This window comes from Littorina saxatilis, linkage group LG15, assembly GCF_037325665.1.
Source record: "Littorina saxatilis isolate snail1 linkage group LG15, US_GU_Lsax_2.0, whole genome shotgun sequence".
Taxonomy (NCBI): Eukaryota; Metazoa; Mollusca; class Gastropoda; order Littorinimorpha; family Littorinidae; genus Littorina; species Littorina saxatilis.
Window position 1 is genome coordinate 6,639,583 of NC_090259.1, and position 22,060 is coordinate 6,661,642.

Below are 22,060 nucleotides of genomic sequence, written 5' to 3' on the forward strand. Positions count from 1 at the left end.
TTATGTGTACAAAGCATTTCGGCAACGTAGTGTTGTTATGTCTTAGTTCATGTAAGCCTACGATATATTTTATTTGAAATGTAATGTCTTAGTTCGTGTATGATTTATTTCATTTGATTTGTGAGCAAATGTCATTATGTCATTGTATATATATATGTTCACCCCCCTCATAAGGGGCTATGGCCTAAATGAGTAAACAATCCAATCTCTCTCTCTCTGTCTCTCTCTAACCGCGATATCCAGTACACAACAAAGTAGCACAAGTTAAAAGTGACACTTAATAGGGTCACTCTCCTGAAAACTGGTCAGATGTGTGACTTGAGTGCCCAAAAATAAAGTTAGTCAAAATTGAAATATTTTGGTGTGTTTGGTTTGTTTAACATCTCAACTTTCCAACACAATGTTTTGAAAAGCAAGATAAACTTTTGGAAATGTTATAATTTAAGATAATGTGTTGAAGGTTGCCTCGTCTCGCGTGTAACACAGGACACCATTAGAGGCACATTTTTACTCTATCATAAAAAATACAAGTGATTATCATGCAATTTCCAATGAGATACAATAGAAATTGCTTCATAGAAGTACCAGAAGTTTCAAAATATACCATACACTTACATAATGGGGGGATTACTATGAGGACGCCAGATCAACAATTTCCTCATTTACAGAAAACCTTTCCAGCAAGTGATCATATATTGCTATCTGTAAAATTGTATGATTTAAAGAATCTCCATGAATACTTAAAACAGGAATATGGACATACTTTGAAAAATCTTGGTAATACATGCAGATATTCATCAAATGACACAGAACGTCTCGCGTGTAACCATGGACACCGCAAACAAACACAGACACCAATATCAGTTAACCATGGGTTTATTTCAGTCAAAACGAAACAACTTTTTATTGAAATGTGTGTCTGCCACGTCTGTCAAGAGTTGGGACAGGCAGCGCACCTCAAATACTTCCTCAAACTTCACAAAAAATATCTCCTCCACAGCAGGCCACACAAACGATGATCCTTGTTTCCTAAGTAAACGGACAACCACCCCATTCCCATCCAGTGTGTCAATCTGTGGACAAACAAATGAACCTTTCTTAAAATAGAAAAATTAAAAATAGTAACTGAAAAGGTTTACATCATGAATTAAAAATACAAGGAGCAAGTGACACCAATAAACTTGGAAATGTCTACCTCAGAAAAGCAGACAACTGAAGCTCTCCATTCATACCAACTAGGGGTAACTTGGTACTTGAAGTACATGTATAAATGTAATTGATTCCATATGTAACCTGCACTTACCATGTCATGGAAAGACTTTGCTAGGAATGTCTGCACAAATCAGTATGGATACAGAAAATTAAAAAAAAATGACTGCATGCAAGCAAAGTCATTCCAGTATAATAAGATTAAGATTAATGAAAAACATGTTAAAACAATTATTTACAGTAGAAACGTACCGGTCTCTCTGATCTGCTCCTGGATCAGCATTGACTGGAAAAGGATAGGAGCATTAGCAGCATCCTGGCATTTGAAAAAAAAGTTTGCAACAGTTGGAGTCAGATATTTTAATTGCTACCACAGCTTTACATCGCACATTGAGGTACATAACAGTGCATGTTACAACCGTCAAGATCCCAAGATACACACATTGGAAATCAGAGTGGTTCTGTCCTGAACACATCCTCGTAACACAAAGAAACAACAAGTCGCGCAAGGCGAAATTACTACATTTAGTCAAGCTGTGGAACTCACAGATTGAAACTGAACGCACTGCATTTTTTAACAATGACCGCAGTGAAACTGACGAGCCTGTTTAGGGTGGTATTGGTTTCGCTGTGCTGCATAGCACGCTTTACTGCACCTCTCTTCGTTTGATCTTTCTGAGCGTGTTTTTAATCCAAACATATTATATATATCTATATGTTTTTTGAATCAGGAACCGACAAGGAATAAGATGGCATTGTTTTTAAATCGATTTCGGAAATTTTATTTTAATGATAATTTTTATATTTTTAATTTTCAGAGCTTGTTTTTAATCCGAATATAACATATTTATATGTTTTTGGATCAGAAAATGATGAAGAATAAAATGAACGTAGTTTTGGATCGTTTTATAAAAAATAAAATTTTAATTACAATTCAGATTTTTAATGACCAAAGTCATTAATCAATTTTTAAGCCTCCAAGCTGAAATGCAACACAAAGTCCGGCCTTCGTCAAAGATTGCTTTGCCAAAATTTTAATCAATTTGATTGAAGAATGAGGGTGTGACAGTGCCGCTTCAACTTTTACAAAAAGCCGGATATGACATCATCAAAGACATTTATCCCAAAAAAGAAAAAAACCATCTGGGGATTTCATGCCCAGGAACTCTCATGTAAAATTTCATAAAGATCGGTCCAGTAGTTTAGTCTGAATCGCTCTACACACACACACGCACAGACACACTCACCCACACACACACACATTCACCACGACCCTCGTCTCGATTCCCCGTCAATGTTAAAAAATTTAGTCAAAACTTGACTAAATGTAAAAATGACTACACGCTGTGTAAAATCTGCTCCAGTGCAAATGAAAATGCCAGTATCTGTCATAATTTCTGCCCCGCACGCATCGCTGACACCGCATGCGGAAAGCAGCAATGGCGTCTGCTATACGAACGAGACAGCTCTGGCTATAATGAGAGATTCAAACGTTATTTCTTGAGATTCTCAACAAAACAAATGAACCTGAACCACATGATCTAATCTTCATTTAAAAAAATAGAAAATAAACTAACAAGAGGCGCAAAACAATCATAAAAAACGAAAACTTCTTTTCACGTTGGACTGTACCTAGATCTACTCTACCCATGAATTTGCCACTTGGTTGCGTTTTTCTGACAGAAAGGCATTTTTTTTCGAATTCAGTTTGTAAACATGACAAAATCATATTAGTGGTTTAAGTTCTACACGCAAAATAGTAAAAATAGAGCCGTCGTAAAGCTCAAACTTACCTCAAAGGTTGTGATCACATGTACCGTCTCGCACGTCTGTCGTCAACTTTGGCGCGGACCCCGCAACAACAAAGTTTTCCTGCGTCTAACCGCGTGCTCGATTGTACGAAAACACATTTGCACCGTGTAACCCCCACAGGGACTCCCTTATATTCATGCGCGAATGGGTTGAAAGATCGCAAGTTTGCCAGAAAATAGTTCTGCAATGTGCTCACACGTATCGCAAATTTTCGGACACCACTTGCAGATCTATCAGAACATCTCATTAAACTTGCTTTACAGACTCAACTTGAATCTCATTCAATCGCGATTAACGACATCGAATATTTTACTATGTCAGAGTAGAATTATCCATCCCCTGAAACAGTATGCACAAGTTATGTTTGGGCATGGCGTTGAAGCTAAAAATAGGACACCAGGCGTGACGTGCGAGACGATTGTTTCTACATGGTCAAATGCAACCAAGTTATTATCAAAAGATCGTTTGGGCGCATCGGGCGGGTGAAATCAAATTCATACACAGGAATTTGCAACAATTGTAGAAAAATGTGTTATCAAATGGGTACATTTGAGGCATGTGTATGTGCAGAGATAGCATGTCACACTTTCGAATGGAAAAAAGTGGCGATTTCAGAGCTTCTGCAGTGCAAAGCAAATCACAGAATTTACAAACGCTTTAGTTCTTGTTCACACTGTTGCTCCAAATAACACTGAAGACAACAAAACACATAAAAATAAAGGAAAGTAATTATTCTGTTGTTTATTTAAATGTTTTTGTACGCTGTCCCGACTGACCAGTTTCCAGGAGAGTGACCCAATAATATCTTACAAGAAAAATGTCTCTCGTCGCCCCAAGAACTATACAGTTCAGGTTCGGGGTTGTAACAATGTGACCACACACCAGGAATACCTGAAACTAAACGTTTCAGCGCTGAGTTATTCAAATTGAAAAGGGCTATGTTTTGAGTGGGCATTCCAGACTGTAATTCTCAGTGTGACTCCTTTTTGCGCGAGTCATAATTTTCGTCCTACCTTTCGACGCTGAGCATTTCATGCGCTATTCCTAGAGATACAGATTTGAAAATGAACCGAGAGCTATTGAGTTCGTTTCGGGAGTTGAATAGAGGACAACACAAACGAGGAAGGTCTTAGAATTAGTGTTTGAGCGTTCTATTTTTCAAATCTGAATGCTGTGTTTGGGAGTCATTTTAGACCGTGATATTCTCCAACGGTCATTGTGTTTGTTTCTGTTATAATGCGATGCGTTTTAGCCCTGTGTGGCACGGGATTTGTTTGCATAAGCTTGACTGTAGGTTTGACTTCCTCAATCCAACGGTCTTAATCTGCTTTGACGAATGGGTATATATGAGGACTTAATAAAATTTGATGACGGACGGAAGTCCGGACTCTTGACAGGAGAGCTGGATGAAGCAAACCACACGCTGATTAAAATTCATTTAATTATTTGGCAAAGTTTCGGCGCAGTTTTGAGCAAATCATTGCAGGTGTTTCTAAATTACAGTACAGCAAGTGCCCCTTAAACGTGTTAAGGTCCAAATCGTCAGAAAACTTTCCAAAATAGCGCTTTAGGTATGCTATCTTTACACAACTGGCATATGGATGATATTCTCTGGTTTGTTGTTGCAGCGTGAGAAATGGAGACGTCTGCACTCCCGGTAGACCCGAATGAAATGCAATGCAGCATTTGTCACGAACTTTTCGTGGAACCCAAAATTCTTCCCTGTGGTCACTTGCTGTGTCGTCAATGCCTGTTGTCATGGCTTCAATCACAAGCGGAAGCCGCCCGGTGTCCACTCGGGCGTTGTTCCATTATAGACGAGAAGGACAGGAGAAGCGGGAAAAGTGTTGTAGACATTGCAGACAGTTTCCTGACAGACAGGGCAATGGCGGCGCTGGTAGAGGCCCACCGCCTTCTGTCCGAGCAGCACGTGTGTTGTGTCTGTGTCAACGTGTCCGCTGTGTCTGTGTGCATGGACTGTGGAGACACGCTCTGTCAGAAGTGCACGACGCTGCACAACAAACAGTCGGCCACCAAACATCACGCCGTGCACAAGCTGTCCTCACTCACGACACAAACACTGGCCGCTAAAAGTCGCAGCGCATGCGCCGTCCATGCCGACACACTTCCGGTAAAGTTCTGCCCCGCACACCGTGTGTCAGTGTGCCTGCATTGTGCCACCACCGCTCACCGCCAGTGCCCGGATGTGAGGGACGTGGAGGAGAGACGGGGGGAGGCAAGGGCGACGCTAAGAGAGCTGGCCAGCACGCTGGCAGCCCAGGAAGCGGAAGTGGCGCGAGGCATCGGTCAAGCAGACGATCAACTGACAGACATAGACCGCCAGACCAAGGCGTCCATTGCTGAAACAGACGCCATCTTTGACCATCTGACGTCAGTCATCAACACACATCGCCGTCAGGTCACGGGCACGATATTAAAAACGAGCTCAGACAAAAAGGCGGCGACACAGGACAGGAAAAACGTCCTGCTTAACCACCGAGGAAAGCTGATACTACACAAGCGTTTCGTAGAACGGTCTGAAGGGGTTGTCACTCGTGATGACGTCACAGCTTTGACCTCTGAGATGAAACCCTTTGTCAACGGCCATGTGGGCAGCACTTCGGCCTTGCTGACCCCTGCTGACGTCACACGCAGACTCACGGTGATGAGGGAGCAAGAAGAGATGTACAACGTCACCAAGGCCTTGTCTGCTCTGATAACCATCAAGGACATTCCCATCGCTGACGGGGATACTAGCGGAGTAAGTTCAAAATACTTGTTATTTTGTTTGTTTGTTTGTTTCTTTGTTTGTTAGTAAACATCCACCATTGTTATATGCCTGTTGAGTATCTTGTTCGTCCACCATTGTTATATGCCTGTTGAGTATCTTGTTCGTCCAACATTGTTATATGCCTGTTGAGTATCTTGTTCGTCCAACATTGTTATATGCCTGTTGAGTATCTTGTTCGTCCAACATTGTTATATGCCTGTTGAGTATCTTGTTCGTCCAACATTGTTATATGCCTGTTGAGTATCTTGTTCGTCCAACATTGTTATATGCCTGTTGAGTATCTTGTTCGTCCAACATTGTTATATGCCTGTTGAGTATCTTGTTCGTCCAACATTGTTATATGCCTGTTGAGTATCTTGTTCGTCCAACATTGTTATATGCCTGTTGAGTATCTTGTTCGTCCTCTTTAAAGACCGATAGGTTATAATTGACAACCAAACCACGAGAAAATAAAAGTTATTAGTTTATTAAAGATGATATTCTTTGGTAGATCGAAGTAATAACAATAACAAAACTTGATTTTCGATTAAAATAAATCCACTAAAATGGAAAAGTGACTTTCTAATGTGAGGAGCTCTGAACTGTTTTTCTTTTTACAACAATTTGGGCAACATTTAATGATATCGAGCGAGTGAACATTTTTTTTATTTTTATTTTTATTTTGCAGCCGGCATCGTTCTATTTCCATGACAACCACGGGACGAACATCGTCCTCAGTAACAACCATAAGACAGCAGAGAGGAAGGGCCGCGGTTACCGAAACGGAATCGTTGTGTCTCGGTATCCCATCGAGGTCAACAAGCTGTATGAGGTAAATGGGTGTATCCTACAGACGTGAGAGAGAGCAACCATGTCATAACTGCACCATATCTTCACGTGTGTGCATATCATGTAAATTAGAGCGGGTCGAACTACAGTCTGACAGAGACCTCAAGAGTAATTTTCTACTGCTTATGATGACCAAGTCATCAAGATACATTCTCGAAACATTTGTCGTTTCCTCTGTACGAATTTTGAGAATTCGAAGGTGACGTTATAACTTTTTTCGTAGATTCTTTTTGCATTTCATTTCGTTTTTGACGTCAGAGATTTGGAAGAGAGGTTCAAGATGACGCATTCTTAGTGGATTGTGTTTGGAAATAACTCTGGCAGAATGTTAAAGGGGCGTGGCAGAGTAAGAGCCCCTTTTACTGATGCAAGCTTTTCAAAGTGAGACAAAGCAACTAAGACCTCTTTCTTTCTTTATTTGGTGTTTAACGTCGTTTTCAACCATTCAAGGTTATATCGCGACGGACTAAGACCTCTGCTTGGATTGTAACCTGGCATAGCGACGAACAACCAACTCTGGTTATCATGTGTATGTTATGCAGCGTGCGCTTTTTATACCAATAAACACCTAACCCTGATTGTCATGCGTGTGGTAATGATGGTAATTATGGTAATTATGCATACCAAACATCAACAGCGTAGAGTTTTGTTAAATAAAGTGTTTCCTGTAAAGCCGGCCTTCCTGTCAAACTTCGAAGTCAATTCATAAAAAAAACTTCCCACCCGGCACAGGTAGCATTCAGGACGTTCAGTTTTTGCATGTGTCCAACTAAAGGGAGGGTCATCCCCCATGCATGTGTCCAACCAAAGGGAGGGTCATACCCCATGCATGTGTCCAACTAAAGGGAGGGTCATACCCCATGCATGTGTCCAACTAAAGGGAGGGTCATACCCCATGCATGTGTCCAACTAAAGGGAGAGTCATACCCCATGCATGTGTCCAACTAAAGGGAGGGTCATACCCCATGCATGTGTCCAACTAAAGGGAGGGTCATACCCCATGCATGTGTCCAACTAAAGGGGGGTCATCCCCCATGCATGTGTCCAACTAAAGGGGTGGTCATACCCCATGCATGTGTCCAACTAAAGGGGTGGTCATACCCCATGCATGTGTCCAACTAAAGGGGTGGTCATACCCCATGCATGTGTCCAACTAAAGGGGTGGCCATACCCCATGCATGTGTCTAACTAAAGGGAGGGTCATACCCCATGCATGTGTCCAACTAAAGGGGTACTGTCATGCCCCATGCATGTGTCCAACTAAAGGGGTGGTCATACCCCATGCATGTGTCCAACTAAAGGGGTGGTCATACCCCATGCATGTGTCCAACTAAACGGGTGGTCATACCTCATGCATGTGTCCAACTAAAGGGGTGGTCATACCCCATACATGTGTCCAACTAAAGGGGTGGCCATACCCCATGCATGTGTCTAACTAAAGGGAGGGTCATACCCCATGCATGTGTCCAACTAAAGGGGTGGTCATACCCCATGCATGTGTCCAACTAAAGGGGTGGTCATACCCCATGCATGTGTCCAACTAAAGGGGTGGTCATACCCCATGCATGTGTCCAAATAAGGGGAGGGTCACACCCCATGCATGTGTCCAACTAAAGGGAGGGTCACACCCCTTGCATGTGTCCAACTAAAGGGAGGGTCATAGCCTATGTATGTGTCCAACTAAAGGGAGGGTCACACCCCATGCATGTGTCCGACTAAAGGGGTGGTCATACCCCATGCATGTGTCCAACTAAAGGGAGGGTCATGCCCCATGCATGTGTCCAACTAAAGGGAGGGTCTTATCCCATGCATGTGTCCAACTAAAGGTGTGGTCATACCCCATGCATGTGTCCAACTAAAGGGAGGGTCATACCCCATGTATGTGTCCAACTAAAGGGAGGGTCTTATCCCATGCATGTGTCCAACTAAAGGTGTGGTCATACCCCATGCATGTGTCCAACTAAAGGTGTGGTCATACCCCATGCATGTGTCCAACTAAAGGGAGGGTTATCCCCCATGCATGTGTCCAACTAAAGGGAGGGTTACACCCCATGCATGTGTTTAACTAAAGGGAGGGTCATACCCCATGCATGTGTCCAACTAAAGGGGTGGTCATACCCCATGCATGTGTCCAACTAAAGGGGTGGTCATACCCCATGCATGTGTCCAACTAAAGGGGTGGTCATACCCCATGCATGTGTCCAACTAAAGGGGTGGCCATACCCCATGCATGTGTCTAACTAAAGGGAGGGTCATACCCCATGCATGTGTCCAACTAAAGGGGTGGTCATACCCCATGCATGTGTCCAACTACAGGGGTGGTCATACCCCATGCATGTGTCCAAATAAGGGGAGGGTCATACCCCATGCATGTGTCCAACTAAAGGGAGGGTCACACCCCATGCATGTGTCCAACTAAAGGGAGGGTCATACCCCATGCATGTGTCCAACTAAAGGGAGGGTCACACCCCATGCATGTGTCCAACTAAAGGGAGGGTCATACCCCATGCATGTGTCCAACTAAAGGGAGGGTCATACCCCATGCATGTGTCCAACTAAAGGGAGGGTCATACCCCATGCATGTGTCCAACTAAAGGGAGGGTCATACCCCATGCATGTGTCCAACTAAAGGGAGGGTCATCCCCCATGCATGTGTCCAACTAAAGGGAGGGTCACACCCCATGCATGTGTCCAACTAAAGGGGTGGTCATCCCCCATGCATGTGTCCAACTAAAGGGAGGGTCATACCCCATGCATGTGTCCAACTAAAGGGAGGGTCATACCCCATGCATGTGTCCAACTAAAGGGAGGGTCATACCCCATGCATGTGTCCAACTAAAGGGAGGGTCATACCCCATGCATGTGTCCAACTAAAGGGAGGGTCATCCCCCATGCATGTGTCCAACTAAAGGGAGGGTCATACCCCATGCATGTGTCCAACTAAAGGGAGGGTCATACCCCATGCATGTGTCCAACTAAAGGGAGGGTCATACCCCATGCATGTGTCCAACTAAAGGGAGGGTCATACCCCATGCATGTGTCCAACTAAAGGGGTGGTCATACCCCATGCATGTGTCCAACTAAAGGGGTGGTCATACCCCATGCATGTGTCCAACTAAAGGGAGGGTCATACCCCATGCATGTGTCCAACTAAAGGGAGGGTCATCCCCCATGCATGTGTCCAACTAAAGGGAGGGTCATACCCCATGCATGTGTCCAACTAAAGGGGTGGTCATACCCCATGCATGTGTCCAACTAAAGGGAGGGTCATGCCCCATGCATGTGTCCAACTAAAGGGAGGGTTATATCCCATGCATGTGTCCAACTAAAGGGAGGGTCATGCCCCATGCATGTGTCCAACTAAAGTAAGGGTTATATCCCATGCATGACCTGGCCAGACCTGAGATAGTGAGTAGAAATATTGGCACGGGAAGGACTGCTCTTTTAAAATGGCCATAGGCCTATTCGTGACAGTGGAGGGATGGTCTTATCCTTGTCCAATGGCCATAGGCCTAGTAGTGACAGTGGAGGGGTGGTCGTATCCTTGTCCAATGGCCATAGGCCTAGTAGTGACAGTGGAGGGGTGGTCTTATCCTTGTCAAATGGCCATAGGCCTAGTAGTGACAGTGGAGGGATGGTCTTATCCTTGTCCAATGGCCATAGGCCTAGTAGTGACAGTGGAGGGGTGGTCTTATCCTTGTCAAATGGCCATAGGCCTAGTAATGACAGTGGAGGGATGGTCTTATCCTTATCAAATGGCCATAGGCCTTGTAGTGACAATGGAAGGATGGTCTTATCCTTGTCAAATGGCCATAGGCCTACTGGGAGGGGTGGTCTTATCCTTGTCAAATGGCCATAGGCCTACTATAGTGACAGTGGAGGGATGGTCTTATCCTTATCATAGGGCCATAGACCTACTAGTGACAGTGGAGGGATGGTCTTATCCTTGTCAAATGGCCATATGCCTACAAGTGACAGTGGAGGGGTGGTCTTATCCTTGTCAAATGGCCATAGGCCTACTAGTGACAGTGGAGGGGTGGTCTTATCCTTGTCAAATGGCCATAGGCCTACTAGTGACAGTGGAGGGGTGGTCTTATCCTTGTCAAATGGCCATAGGCCTACTAGTGACAGTGGAGGGGTGGTCTTATCCTTGTCAAATGGCCATAGGCCTACTAGTGACAGTGGAGGGGTGGTCTTACCCTTGTCAAATAGCCATAGGCCTACTAGTGACAGTGGAGGGGTGGTCTTATTCTTGTCAAATGCCTAGGCAGAGTTGAGGTAGGGTACTGAACTGTTTTCACGGGAAGGTATGACGGCTTACTATCGCCAAAACCGCATCATTGAAATGTTCACGTAAAAATTACAATTATGTGGTGGAAGTTACTAATTTTCACGCGAAAGGTACAATTATATGGTGAAAATGACTCATTTTCTTCCAAAGATAATGATTTACTTTCAGTTTTGGCTCAAGTAATCCGTCTGGAAGTGAGCCAGATCTAAACATTATTAATGTTGGCGCTAGGACGCCGTGATAGAAAGGACTGTACATTTATAATTTCGATACATGTCCAAGTCGAGGGAGGATATTGATCTTGTGTGACCTGCCTATGATTATTTGGGGTAGCGTTGGAACTGTGTTCACATGTTGCACGTGTGTAGATATGCATGGACAAGGCTGACGGACCAGAGGGCTGGTACTTACCGGTGGGCGTTGTGACGTCATCTCCCTTCTCTATGACCTTGCCGGCAAGGTCCGGTTTCTGGGACAAGGCCGTGGTGGTGTGGGCAGGCAACGTCACGGATCATGGAGCTCAGGTTAGCATGACGTCATGGTGGTGATGAGAGGTGGCGGTCATCTCTGTTGGTCTGTCTGTGAGTGTCTCTTTTTGTCTCCATCATTCTCTGTCTCCCTGTATGTGTATGTGTGTGTGTGTCTGTGTCTGTGTCTGCGTGTGTGTCTGTGTGACTTCAGTTTATCATGGTATTAAACCGTTGTGTACCCCACCACGGAGATGATAAGGCTTTTACATGGTATTAAACCGTTGTGTACCCCACCACGGAGATGATAAGGCTTTTACATGGTATTAAACCGTTGTGTACCCCACCACGGAGATGATAAGGCTTTTACATGGTATTAAACCATTGTGTACCCCACCACGGAGATGATAAGGCTTTTACATGGTATTAAACCGTTGTGTACCCCACCACGGAGATGATAAGGCTTTTACATGGTATTAAACCGTTGTGTACCCCACCACGGAGCTGATAAGGCTTTTACATGGTATTAAACCGTTGTGTACCCCACCACGGAGATAAGGCTTTTACATGGTATTAAACCGTTGTGTACCCCACCACGGAGCTGATAAGGCTTTTACATGGTATTAAACCGTTGTGTACCCCACCACGGAGATGATAAGGCTTTTACATGGTATTAAACCGTTGTGTACCCCACCACGGAGATGATAAGGCTTTTACATGGTATTAAACCATTGTGTACCCCACCACGGAGATGATAAGGCTTTTACATGGTATTAAACCGTTGTGTACCCCACCACGGAGATGATAAGGCTTTTACATGGTATTAAACCATCTCTCCACTTGGACACATACACACATCAATACCTTGACCGCTTTCTGTGGTGAGTCACAATCTGTCGATGAATTAATTTCTTGAAAAGCCTCTTTTTTTAAAATTAATTGATCCACACATTCCAGCTGTGCTCAGACAGCGCCCAGGCTGTTCCGAAGTGTTTGGAATGTGACCAAATGGAGGGGTAGTCGTATACCATGTACATGCCTGTGTTGGGAATGTGACCAAGGAAGTCGTATACCATGTACATGCCTGTGTTGGGAATGTGACGAAATGGAGGGGTAGTCGTATACCATGTACATGCCTGTGTTGGGAATGTGACGAAATGGAGGGGAAGTCGTATACCATGTACATGCCTGTGTTGGGAATGTGACGAAATGGAGGGGAAGTCGTATACCATGTACATGCCTGTGTTGGGAATGTGACCAAATGGAGGGGAAGTCGTATACCATGTACATACCTGTGTTGGGAATGTGACGAAATGGAGGGGTAGTCGTATACCATGTACATGCCTGTGTTGGGAAAGTGACGAAATGGAGGGGAAGTCGTATACCATGTACATGCCTGTGTTGGGAATGTGACCAAATGGAGGGGAAGTCGTATACCATGTACATGCCTGTGTTGGGAATGTGACGAAATGGAGGGGTAGTCGTATACCATGTACATGCCTGTGTTGGGAATGTGACCAAATGGAGGGGTAGTCGTACAGGCAGTCGTATACCATGTACATGCCTGGGCAGATTGGAGATTATGACACAAACTGGTCTCACGAGAAAAAGTGTGTCTTCAAAGAGTTTTTTAAATTTTTTATATTGGATTTCAGATAAACAATTACATCGGACGAGAACCTCTGTATAATTTGCGGACTGGCAACCGTGTGGGTGTGAGTCTGGACAGCGACAGACAACTCCATCTTCACGTCAACGGTCAGGACAAGGGAGTGGTCTCCCCTTGTGAACTTCCTGGCACCTGCTACGCCATCTTTGATGTGTGGTTTGAAGAGGGAAAGGTGGGTTTACCTGCAGTTAGTTACTTCATTAGTTGGATAGTTAGTTAGTCAGTTAGTTATTGAGGTAGTTAGAAAGTTTGTTGGGAATTCATCGTGATGTTCTAGTTTAATAGACATCCATTTACTTCCGATCATACATGTGTATGAACAGAGCTCACAACTGACATAGTTACGCACGTCATGTGTAGCGAAATTAATACATAAACTCAAATCTGTGGAATCTGAAAAAAAGTTTGACTTGCTACAATTCCCGTAATAGCGGTACAGGCAATGACAAATGTAATTACATTAAAGACTGAAAACATTCAATAGTCACTATTTAAATTGTATTTATTAATATGAATATTTATTTATTATTTCATATTTCTTTCTTTTGTTACCGTTGATTTATTTATTGATTTATTTATTTGACAGATTTCGACTCTTCCTGTGACCTCTGTGATATAGGTGGCCGGTGGTGACAATTATGGCCCCTTCTTGGTCAGGTTGCCTGGCACTCAGTCAAAGGAAAAACACAGTGTCCTCTCCCTCGCCAGCACTGTCCACGATTTAAGGTAGTGGTCAGACAGCAGGGTGGCAAACATTGCTTTCACATATGTTGTCCAACAATGGTCATTTTGACGAGTTTAGTAGGACAAATTGCAGAGCACTTGTCAAGGCGACTTCTCTCACGCCAAGGGACACCACCCAGTGCGAGAGAGTGTGTGTGTGTGTGTGTGTGTGTGTGTGTGTGTGTGTGTGTGTGTGTGTGTGTGTGTGTGTGTGTGTCAGTGTGTGTGAGTGTGTGTGTATATGTGTGTGCCGTGTGTGTGTGTGTGTGTGTGTGAACATGTGAACGTGTGTGTGGTGTGTGTGTGTGTGTGTGTGTGTGTGTGTGTGTGTGTGTGTGTGTGTGTGTGTGTGTGTGTGTGTGTGTGTGTGTGTGTGTGTGTGTGTGTGTGTGTGTGTGTGCGCTGTGTGTGTATTGTCTCGGGCTTGTTTGTTCGGACACATGGAACAATTATTCTCTCTTGTCATGCATGGCGTTCGGCATTGTGAAGTGACTTGAAGTTTGATCCATGTTCGAGTGTTAAATAATTCAATGGTGCCAATTAAGAAAGTGACTCAACGAGTGAATGAGTGAGTGATTTGTAGGGTGGGTGAGTGGGTGAGTGGGTGAGTGGGTGAGTGGGTGAGTGGGTGAGTGGGTGAGTGGGTGAGTGGGTGAGACAGTACAATAGTGAGTGTGTGTTAATGTGTTCGTTATCCCCTTCTGGTTAAAGTTAATGTGCCATTAAGAAAAAGAGCGTCGTGTTACCATTTTGTATTTAAAGTGAACGCATTAATATATTGAATGTACACGCTTGTGTCTGCGTTAAATTGTGTTGTTGCATGTAGATCATTACAGTGAAAACAAGGTAGTCTTATGATGTAAGAATCTTTCAGTGAAAGTGTGTGAGTGCGAATGCGTGTGTGTGTGTGCGTGCGAGTGTGGGTGTGCGTGCGAGTGAGTGTGTGTTTCGTGCGAATGTGTGTTTCGTGCGAGTGTGTGTTTCGTGCGAGTGTGCGTGTGTGTGTTAAAGTCACAGTCTTTCCCAAGTAAGCGATTTGACTCATACTCTCCGATCTGGCCAGACTGTTGCACTGGGTAAGACCACCCCTCTGTTTGAACACGGCCAACGTCAAATCAACATCCAGACTGTTGCACTGGGTAAGACCACCCCTCTGTTTGAACACGGCCAACGTCAAATCAACATCCAGACTGTTGCACTGTGTAAGACCACCCCTCTGTTTGAACACGGCCAACGTCAAATCAACATCCAGACTGTTGCACTGTGTAAGACCACCCCTCTGTTTGAACACGGCCAACGTCAAATCAACATCCTGTCTGTTGCACTGTGTAAGACCACCCCTCTGTTTGAACACGGCCAACGTCAAATCAACATCCTGTCTGTTGCACTGTGTAAGACCACCCCTCTGTTTGAACACGGCCAACGTCAAATCAACATCCTGTCTGTTGCACTGTGTAAGACCACCCCTCTGTTTGAACACGGCCAACGTCAAATCAACATCCAGACTGTTGCACTGGGTAAGACCACCCCTCTGTTTGAACACGGCCAACGTCAAATCAACATCCAGACTGTTGCACTGTGTAAGACCACCCCTCTGTTTGAACACGGCCAACGTCAAATCAACATCCAGACTGTTGCACTGTGTAAGACCACCCCTCTGTTTGAACACGGCCAACGTCAAATCAACATCCAGACTGTTGCACTGGGTAAGACCACCCCTCTGTTTGAACACGGCCAACGTCAAATCAACATCCAGACTGTTGCACTGGGTAAGACCACCCCTCTGTTTGAACACGGCCAACGTCAAATCAACATCCAGACTGTTGCACTGGGTAAGACCACCCCTCTGTTTGAACACGGCCAACGTCAAATCAACATCCAGACTGTTGCACTGTGTAAGACCACCCCTCTGTTTGAACACGGCCAACGTCAAATCAACATCCTGTCTGTTGCACTGTGTAAGACCACCCCTCTGTTTGAACACGGCCAACGTCAAATCAACATCCAGACTGTTACACTGGGTAAGACCACCCCTCTGTTTGAACACGGCCAACGTCAAATCAACATCCAGACTGTTGCACTGTGTAAGACCACCCCTCTGTTTGAACACGGCCAACGTCAAATCAACATCCAGACTGTTGCACTGTGTAAGACCACCCCTCTGTTTGAACACGGCCAACGTCAAATCAACATCCAGACTGTTGCACTGGGTAAGACCACCCCTCTGTTTGAACACGGCCAACGTCAAATCAACATCCAGACTGTTGCACTGTGTAAGACCACCCCTCTGTTTGAACACGGCCAACGTCAAATCAACATCCTGTCTGTTGCACTGGGTAAGACCACCCCTCTGTTTGAACACGGCCAACGTCAAATCAACATCCTGTCTGTTGCACTGTGTAAGACCACCCCTCTGTTTGAACACGGCCAACGTCAAATCAACATCCAGACTGTTGCACTGTGTAAGACCACCCCTCTGTTTGAACACGGCCAACGTCAAATCAACATCCAGACTGTTGCACTGTGTAAGACCACCCCTCTGTTTGAACACGGCCAACGTCAAATCAACATCCAGACTGTTGCACTGTGTAAGACCACCCCTCTGTTTGAACACGGCCAACGTCAAATCAACATCCAGACTGTTGCACTGTGTAAGACCACCCCTCTGTTTGAACACGGCCAACGTCAAATCAACATCCTGTCTGTTGCACTGTGTAAGACCACCCCTCTGTTTGAACACGGCCAACGTCAAATCAACATCCAGACTGTTGCACTGGGTAAGACCACCCCTCTGTTTGAACACGGCCAACGTCAAATCAACATCCAGACTGTTGCACTGTGTAAGACCACCCCTCTGTTTGAACACGGCCAACGTCAAATCAACATCCAGACTGTTGCACTGGGTAAGACCACCCCTCTGTTTGAACACGGCCAACGTCAAATCAACATCCAGACTGTTGCACTGTGTAAGACCACCCCTCTGTTTGAACACGGCCAACGTCAAATCAACATCCAGACTGTTGCACTGGGTAAGACCACCCCTCTGTTTGAACACGGCCAACGTCAAATCAACATCCAGACTGTTGCACTGTGTAAGACCACCCCTCTGTTTGAACACGGCCAACGTCAAATCAACATCCAGACTGTTGCACTGTGTAAGACCACCCCTCTGTTTGAACACGGCCAACGTCAAATCAACATCCAGACTGTTGCACTGTGTAAGACCACCCCTCTGTTTGAACACGGCCAACGTCAAATCAACATCCAGACTGTTGCACTGGGTAAGACCACCCCTCTGTTTGAACACGGCCAACGTCAAATCAACATCCAGACTGTTGCACTGTGTAAGACCACCCCTCTGTTTGAACACGGCCAACGTCAAATCAACATCCTGTCTGTTGCACTGGGTAAGACCACCCCTCTGTTTGAACACGGCCAACGTCAAATCAACATCCTGTCTGTTGCACTGTGTAAGACCACCCCTCTGTTTGAACACGGCCAACGTCAAATCAACATCCAGACTGTTGCACTGTGTAAGACCACCCCTCTGTTTGAACACGGCCAACGTCAAATCAACATCCAGACTGTTGCACTGTGTAAGACCACCCCTCTGTTTGAACACGGCCAACGTCAAATCAACATCCAGACTGTTGCACTGTGTAAGACCACCCCTCTGTTTGAACACGGCCAACGTCAAATCAACATCCAGACTGTTGCACTGTGTAAGACCACCCCTCTGTTTGAACACGGCCAACGTCAAATCAACATCCTGTCTGTTGCACTGTGTAAGACCACCCCTCTGTTTGAACACGGCCAACGTCAAATCAACATCCAGACTGTTGCACTGGGTAAGACCACCCCTCTGTTTGAACACGGCCAACGTCAAATCAACATCCAGACTGTTGCACTGTGTAAGACCACCCCTCTGTTTGAACACGGCCAACGTCAAATCAACATCCAGACTGTTGCACTGGGTAAGACCACCCCTCTGTTTGAACACGGCCAACGTCAAATCAACATCCAGACTGTTGCACTGTGTAAGACCACCCCTCTGTTTGAACACGGCCAACGTCAAATCAACATCCAGACTGTTGCACTGGGTAAGACCACCCCTCTGTTTGAACACGGCCAACGTCAAATCAACATCCAGACTGTTGCACTGTGTAAGACCACCCCTCTGTTTGAACACGGCCAACGTCAAATCAACATCCAGACTGTTGCACTGGGTAAGACCACCCCTCTGTTTGAACACGGCCAACGTCAAATCAACATCCAGACTGTTGCACTGTGTAAGACCACCCCTCTGTTTGAACACGGCCAACGTCAAATCAACATCCAGACTGTTGCACTGTGTAAGACCACCCCTCTGTTTGAACACGGCCAACGTCAAATCAACATCCAGACTGTTGCACTGGGTAAGACCACCCCTCTGTTTGAACACGGCCAACGTCAAATCAACATCCAGACTGTTGCACTGTGTAAGACCACCCCTCTGTTTGAACACGGCCAACGTCAAATCAACATCCAGACTGTTGCACTGGGTAAGACCACCCCTCTGTTTGAACACGGCCAACGTCAAATCAACATCCAGACTGTTGCACTGGGTAAGACCACCCCTCTGTTTGAACACGGCCAACGTCAAATCAACATCCAGACTGTTGCACTGGGTAAGACCACCCCTCTGTTTGAACACGGCCAACGTCAAATCAACATCCTGTCTGTTGCACTGGGTAAGACCACCCCTCTGTTTGAACACGGCCAACGTCAAATCAACATCCAGACTGTTGCACTGGGTAAGACCACCCCTCTGTTTGAACACGGCCAACGTCAAATCAACATCCAGACTGTTGCACTGTGTAAGACCACCCCTCTGTTTGAACACGGCCAACGTCAAATCAACATCCAGACTGTTGCACTGTGTAAGACCACCCCTCTGTTTGAACACGGCCAACGTCAAATCAACATCCAGACTGTTGCACTGGGTAAGACCACCCCTCTGTTTGAACACGGCCAACGTCAAATCAACATCCAGACTGTTGCACTGTGTAAGACCACCCCTCTGTTTGAACACGGCCAACGTCAAATCAACATCCAGACTGTTGCACTGTGTAAGACCACCCCTCTGTTTGAACACGGCCAACGTCAAATCAACATCCTGTCTGTTGCACTGGGTAAGACCACCCCTCTGTTTGAACACGGCCAACGTCAAATCAACATCCAGACTGTTGCACTGTGTAAGACCACCCCTCTGTTTGAACACGGCCAACGTCAAATCAACATCCAGACTGTTGCACTGGGTAAGACCACCCCTCTGTTTGAACACGGCCAACGTCAAATCAACATCCAGACTGTTGCACTGTGTAAGACCACCCCTCTGTTTGAACACGGCCAACGTCAAATCAACATCCTGTCTGTTGCACTGTGTAAGACCACCCCTCTGTTTGAACACGGCCAACGTCAAATCAACATCCAGACTGTTGCACTGGGTAAGACCACCCCTCTGTTTGAACACGGCCAACGTCAAATCAACATCCAGACTGTTGCACTGTGTAAGACCACCCCTCTGTTTGAACACGGCCAACGTCAAATCAACATCCAGACTGTTGCACTGTGTAAGACCACCCCTCTGTTTGAACACGGCCAACGTCAAATCAACATCCAGACTGTTGCACTGGGTAAGACCACCCCTCTGTTTGAACACGGCCAACGTCAAATCAACATCCAGACTGTTGCACTGGGTAAGACCACCCCTCTGTTTGAACACGGCCAACGTCAAATCAACATCCTGTCTGTTGCACTGGGTAAGACCACCCCTCTGTTTGAACACGGCCAACGTCAAATCAACATCCTGTCTGTGTTCTGTGCAAAGTAAACATTTCATGATGAAATAATTGTGCCGGTTAACACTACCGTAAAACCCCTAGCAAACGCCCAGTATCTAGCAAACGCCCACCCCCCACTTTTGGCCAAAAGTTGTGCAGAGGGGTCACTACCTAGCAAACGCCCACCCCTTTTTTGCTTTAATTTTTTTTTTTTTTTTAAGACAGTCGGCCTCCTTTATCTACTATTTGTGCACACTGTTCGATGGTTCGCCGGTTTTTACTTCTTCTTTTTATATTTAGTCAAGTTTTGACTAAATATTTTAACATCGAGGGGGAATCGAAACGAGGGTCGTGGTGTATGTGTGTGTGTGTGTGTGTGTGTGTGTGCGTGCGTGCGTGCGTGTAGAGCGATTCAGACCAAACTACTGGACCGATCTTTATGAAATTTGACATGAGAGTTCCTGGGATTGATATCCCCATACATTTTTTTCATTTTTTTGATAAATGTCTTTGATGACGTCATATCCGGCTTTTCGTGAAAGTTGAGGCGGCACTGTCACGCTCTCATTTTTCAACCAAATTGGTTGAAATTTTGGTCAAGTAATCTTCGACGAAACCCGGGGTTCGGTATTGCATTTCAGCGTGGTGGCTTAAAAATTATTTAATGACTTTGGTCATTAAAAATCTGAAAATTGTAAAAAAAAATAAAAATTTATAAAACGATCCAAATTTACGTTTATCTTATTCTCCATCATTTGCTGATTCCAAAAACATATAAATATGTTATATTCGGATTAAAAACAAGCTCTGAAAATTAAATATATAAAAATTATTATCAAAATTAAATTGTCCAAATCAATTTAAAAACACTTTCATCTTATTCCTTGTCGGTTCCTGATTCCAAAAACATATAGATATGATATGTTTGGATTAAAAACACGCTCAGAAAGTTAAAACAAAGAGAGGTACAGAAAAGCGTGCTATCCTTCTTAGCGCAACTACTACCCCGCTCTTCTTGTCAATTTCACTGCCTTTGCCATGAGCGGTGGCCTGACGATGCTACGAGTAAAATGGCATTGCGTTTCATTCTGTGAGTTCGACAGCTACTTGACTAAATATTGTATTTTCGCCTTACGCGACTTGTTATATTTAGTCAAGTTTTGACTAAATATTTTAACATCGAGGGGGAATCGAAACGAGGGTCGTGGCGTGCGTGTGTGTGTCTGTGTGTGTGTGTAGAGCGATTCAGACTAAACTACTGGACCGATCTTAATGAAATTTGACATGAGCGTTCCTGGGTATGAAATCCCCGAAAGTTTTTTTCATTTTTTTGATAAATGTCTTTGATGACGTCATATCCGGCTTTTCGTGAAAGTTGAGGCGGCACTGTCACGCCCTCATTTTTCAACCAAATTGGTTGAAACTTTGGTCAAGTAATCTTCGACGAAGCCCGGACTTCGGTATTGCATTTCAGCTTGGTGGCTTAAAAATTAATCAATGACTTTGGTCATTAAAAATCTGAAAATTGTAAAAAAAATAAAAATTTATAAAACGATCCAAATTTACGTTTATCTTATTCTCCATCATTTGCTGATTCCAAAAACATATAAATATGTTATATTCGGATTAAAAACAAGCTCTGAAAATTAAATATATAAAATTTATTATCAAAATTAAATTGTCCAAATCAATTTAAAAACACTTTCATCTTATTCCTTGTCGGTTCCTGATTCCAAAAACATATAGATATATATGATATGTTTGGATTAAAAACACGCTCAGAAAGTTAAAACAAAGAGAGGTACAGAAAAGCGTGCTATCCTTCTTAGCGCAACTACTATCCCGCTCTTCTTGTCAATTTCACTGCCTTTGCCATGAGCGGTGGACTGACGATGCTACGAGTATACGGTCTTGCTGAAAAATGGCATTGCGTTCAGTTTCATTCTGTGAGTTCGACAACTACTTGACTAAATATTGTATTTTCGCCTTACGCGACTTGTTTTCTATTACAGAACGTTGATCTTTATCTGAGTAAACAAACGGTGTGTTTATTTTTCATTAAAATTGCATGAATCACATGTTGTATCACTTTATCTTGCAAAGGGGTGTATACCTAGCAAACGCCCACCCCGTACTTGTACCCGAAATCTGTGCGGAGGGGAGGGGGGGGGGGGGCGTTTGCTAGGGATTTTACGGTAGTTGCCTTTCATACATTAATTCAGAAACGCATTCCAAGTGGAGGACTGGTCGAACTCAATGTACAATCCTCGTCAGATCCGAGACGGTGAGCCATGGTTTTCACGTGAAGGCGTGTGTCTTGTCGACTGGAACCTCTGTCTCCATCACTTGGGGTTTGTGTCGGGGTACCCCCCCCCCCCCCCCCCTCCCTCTTCCCCCCCCCTTTTACCTCAGGACCCAGTGGCCATCTGTGTAAAATGTAAGAACTTG

General features: G+C 44.8%; 1 protein-coding gene across 2 annotated transcripts in view; it reads left to right on the top strand.

The window, feature by feature from the left end:
* LOC138948361 (E3 ubiquitin-protein ligase TRIM33-like) overlaps positions 1-14,012 on the top strand; it is a 17,771-nt gene extending 3,759 nt beyond the window's left edge. The window contains exons 2-6 of one of the 2 annotated variants that reach the window (XM_070319893.1): positions 4,650-5,782; positions 6,480-6,623; positions 11,300-11,455; positions 13,054-13,239; positions 13,654-14,012. In XM_070319893.1, the coding sequence (XP_070175994.1) occupies positions 4,658-5,782; positions 6,480-6,623; positions 11,300-11,455; positions 13,054-13,239; positions 13,654-13,686 (1,644 nt within the window). In that variant the 5' untranslated portion in view covers positions 4,650-4,657 and the 3' untranslated portion in view covers positions 13,687-14,012. The remainder of the gene's footprint in view (positions 1-4,649; positions 5,783-6,479; positions 6,624-11,299; positions 11,456-13,053; positions 13,240-13,653) is intronic. The other variant, XM_070319895.1, reaches the window with a different exon arrangement.
* Positions 14,013-22,060: the final 8,048 nt, after the last annotated feature.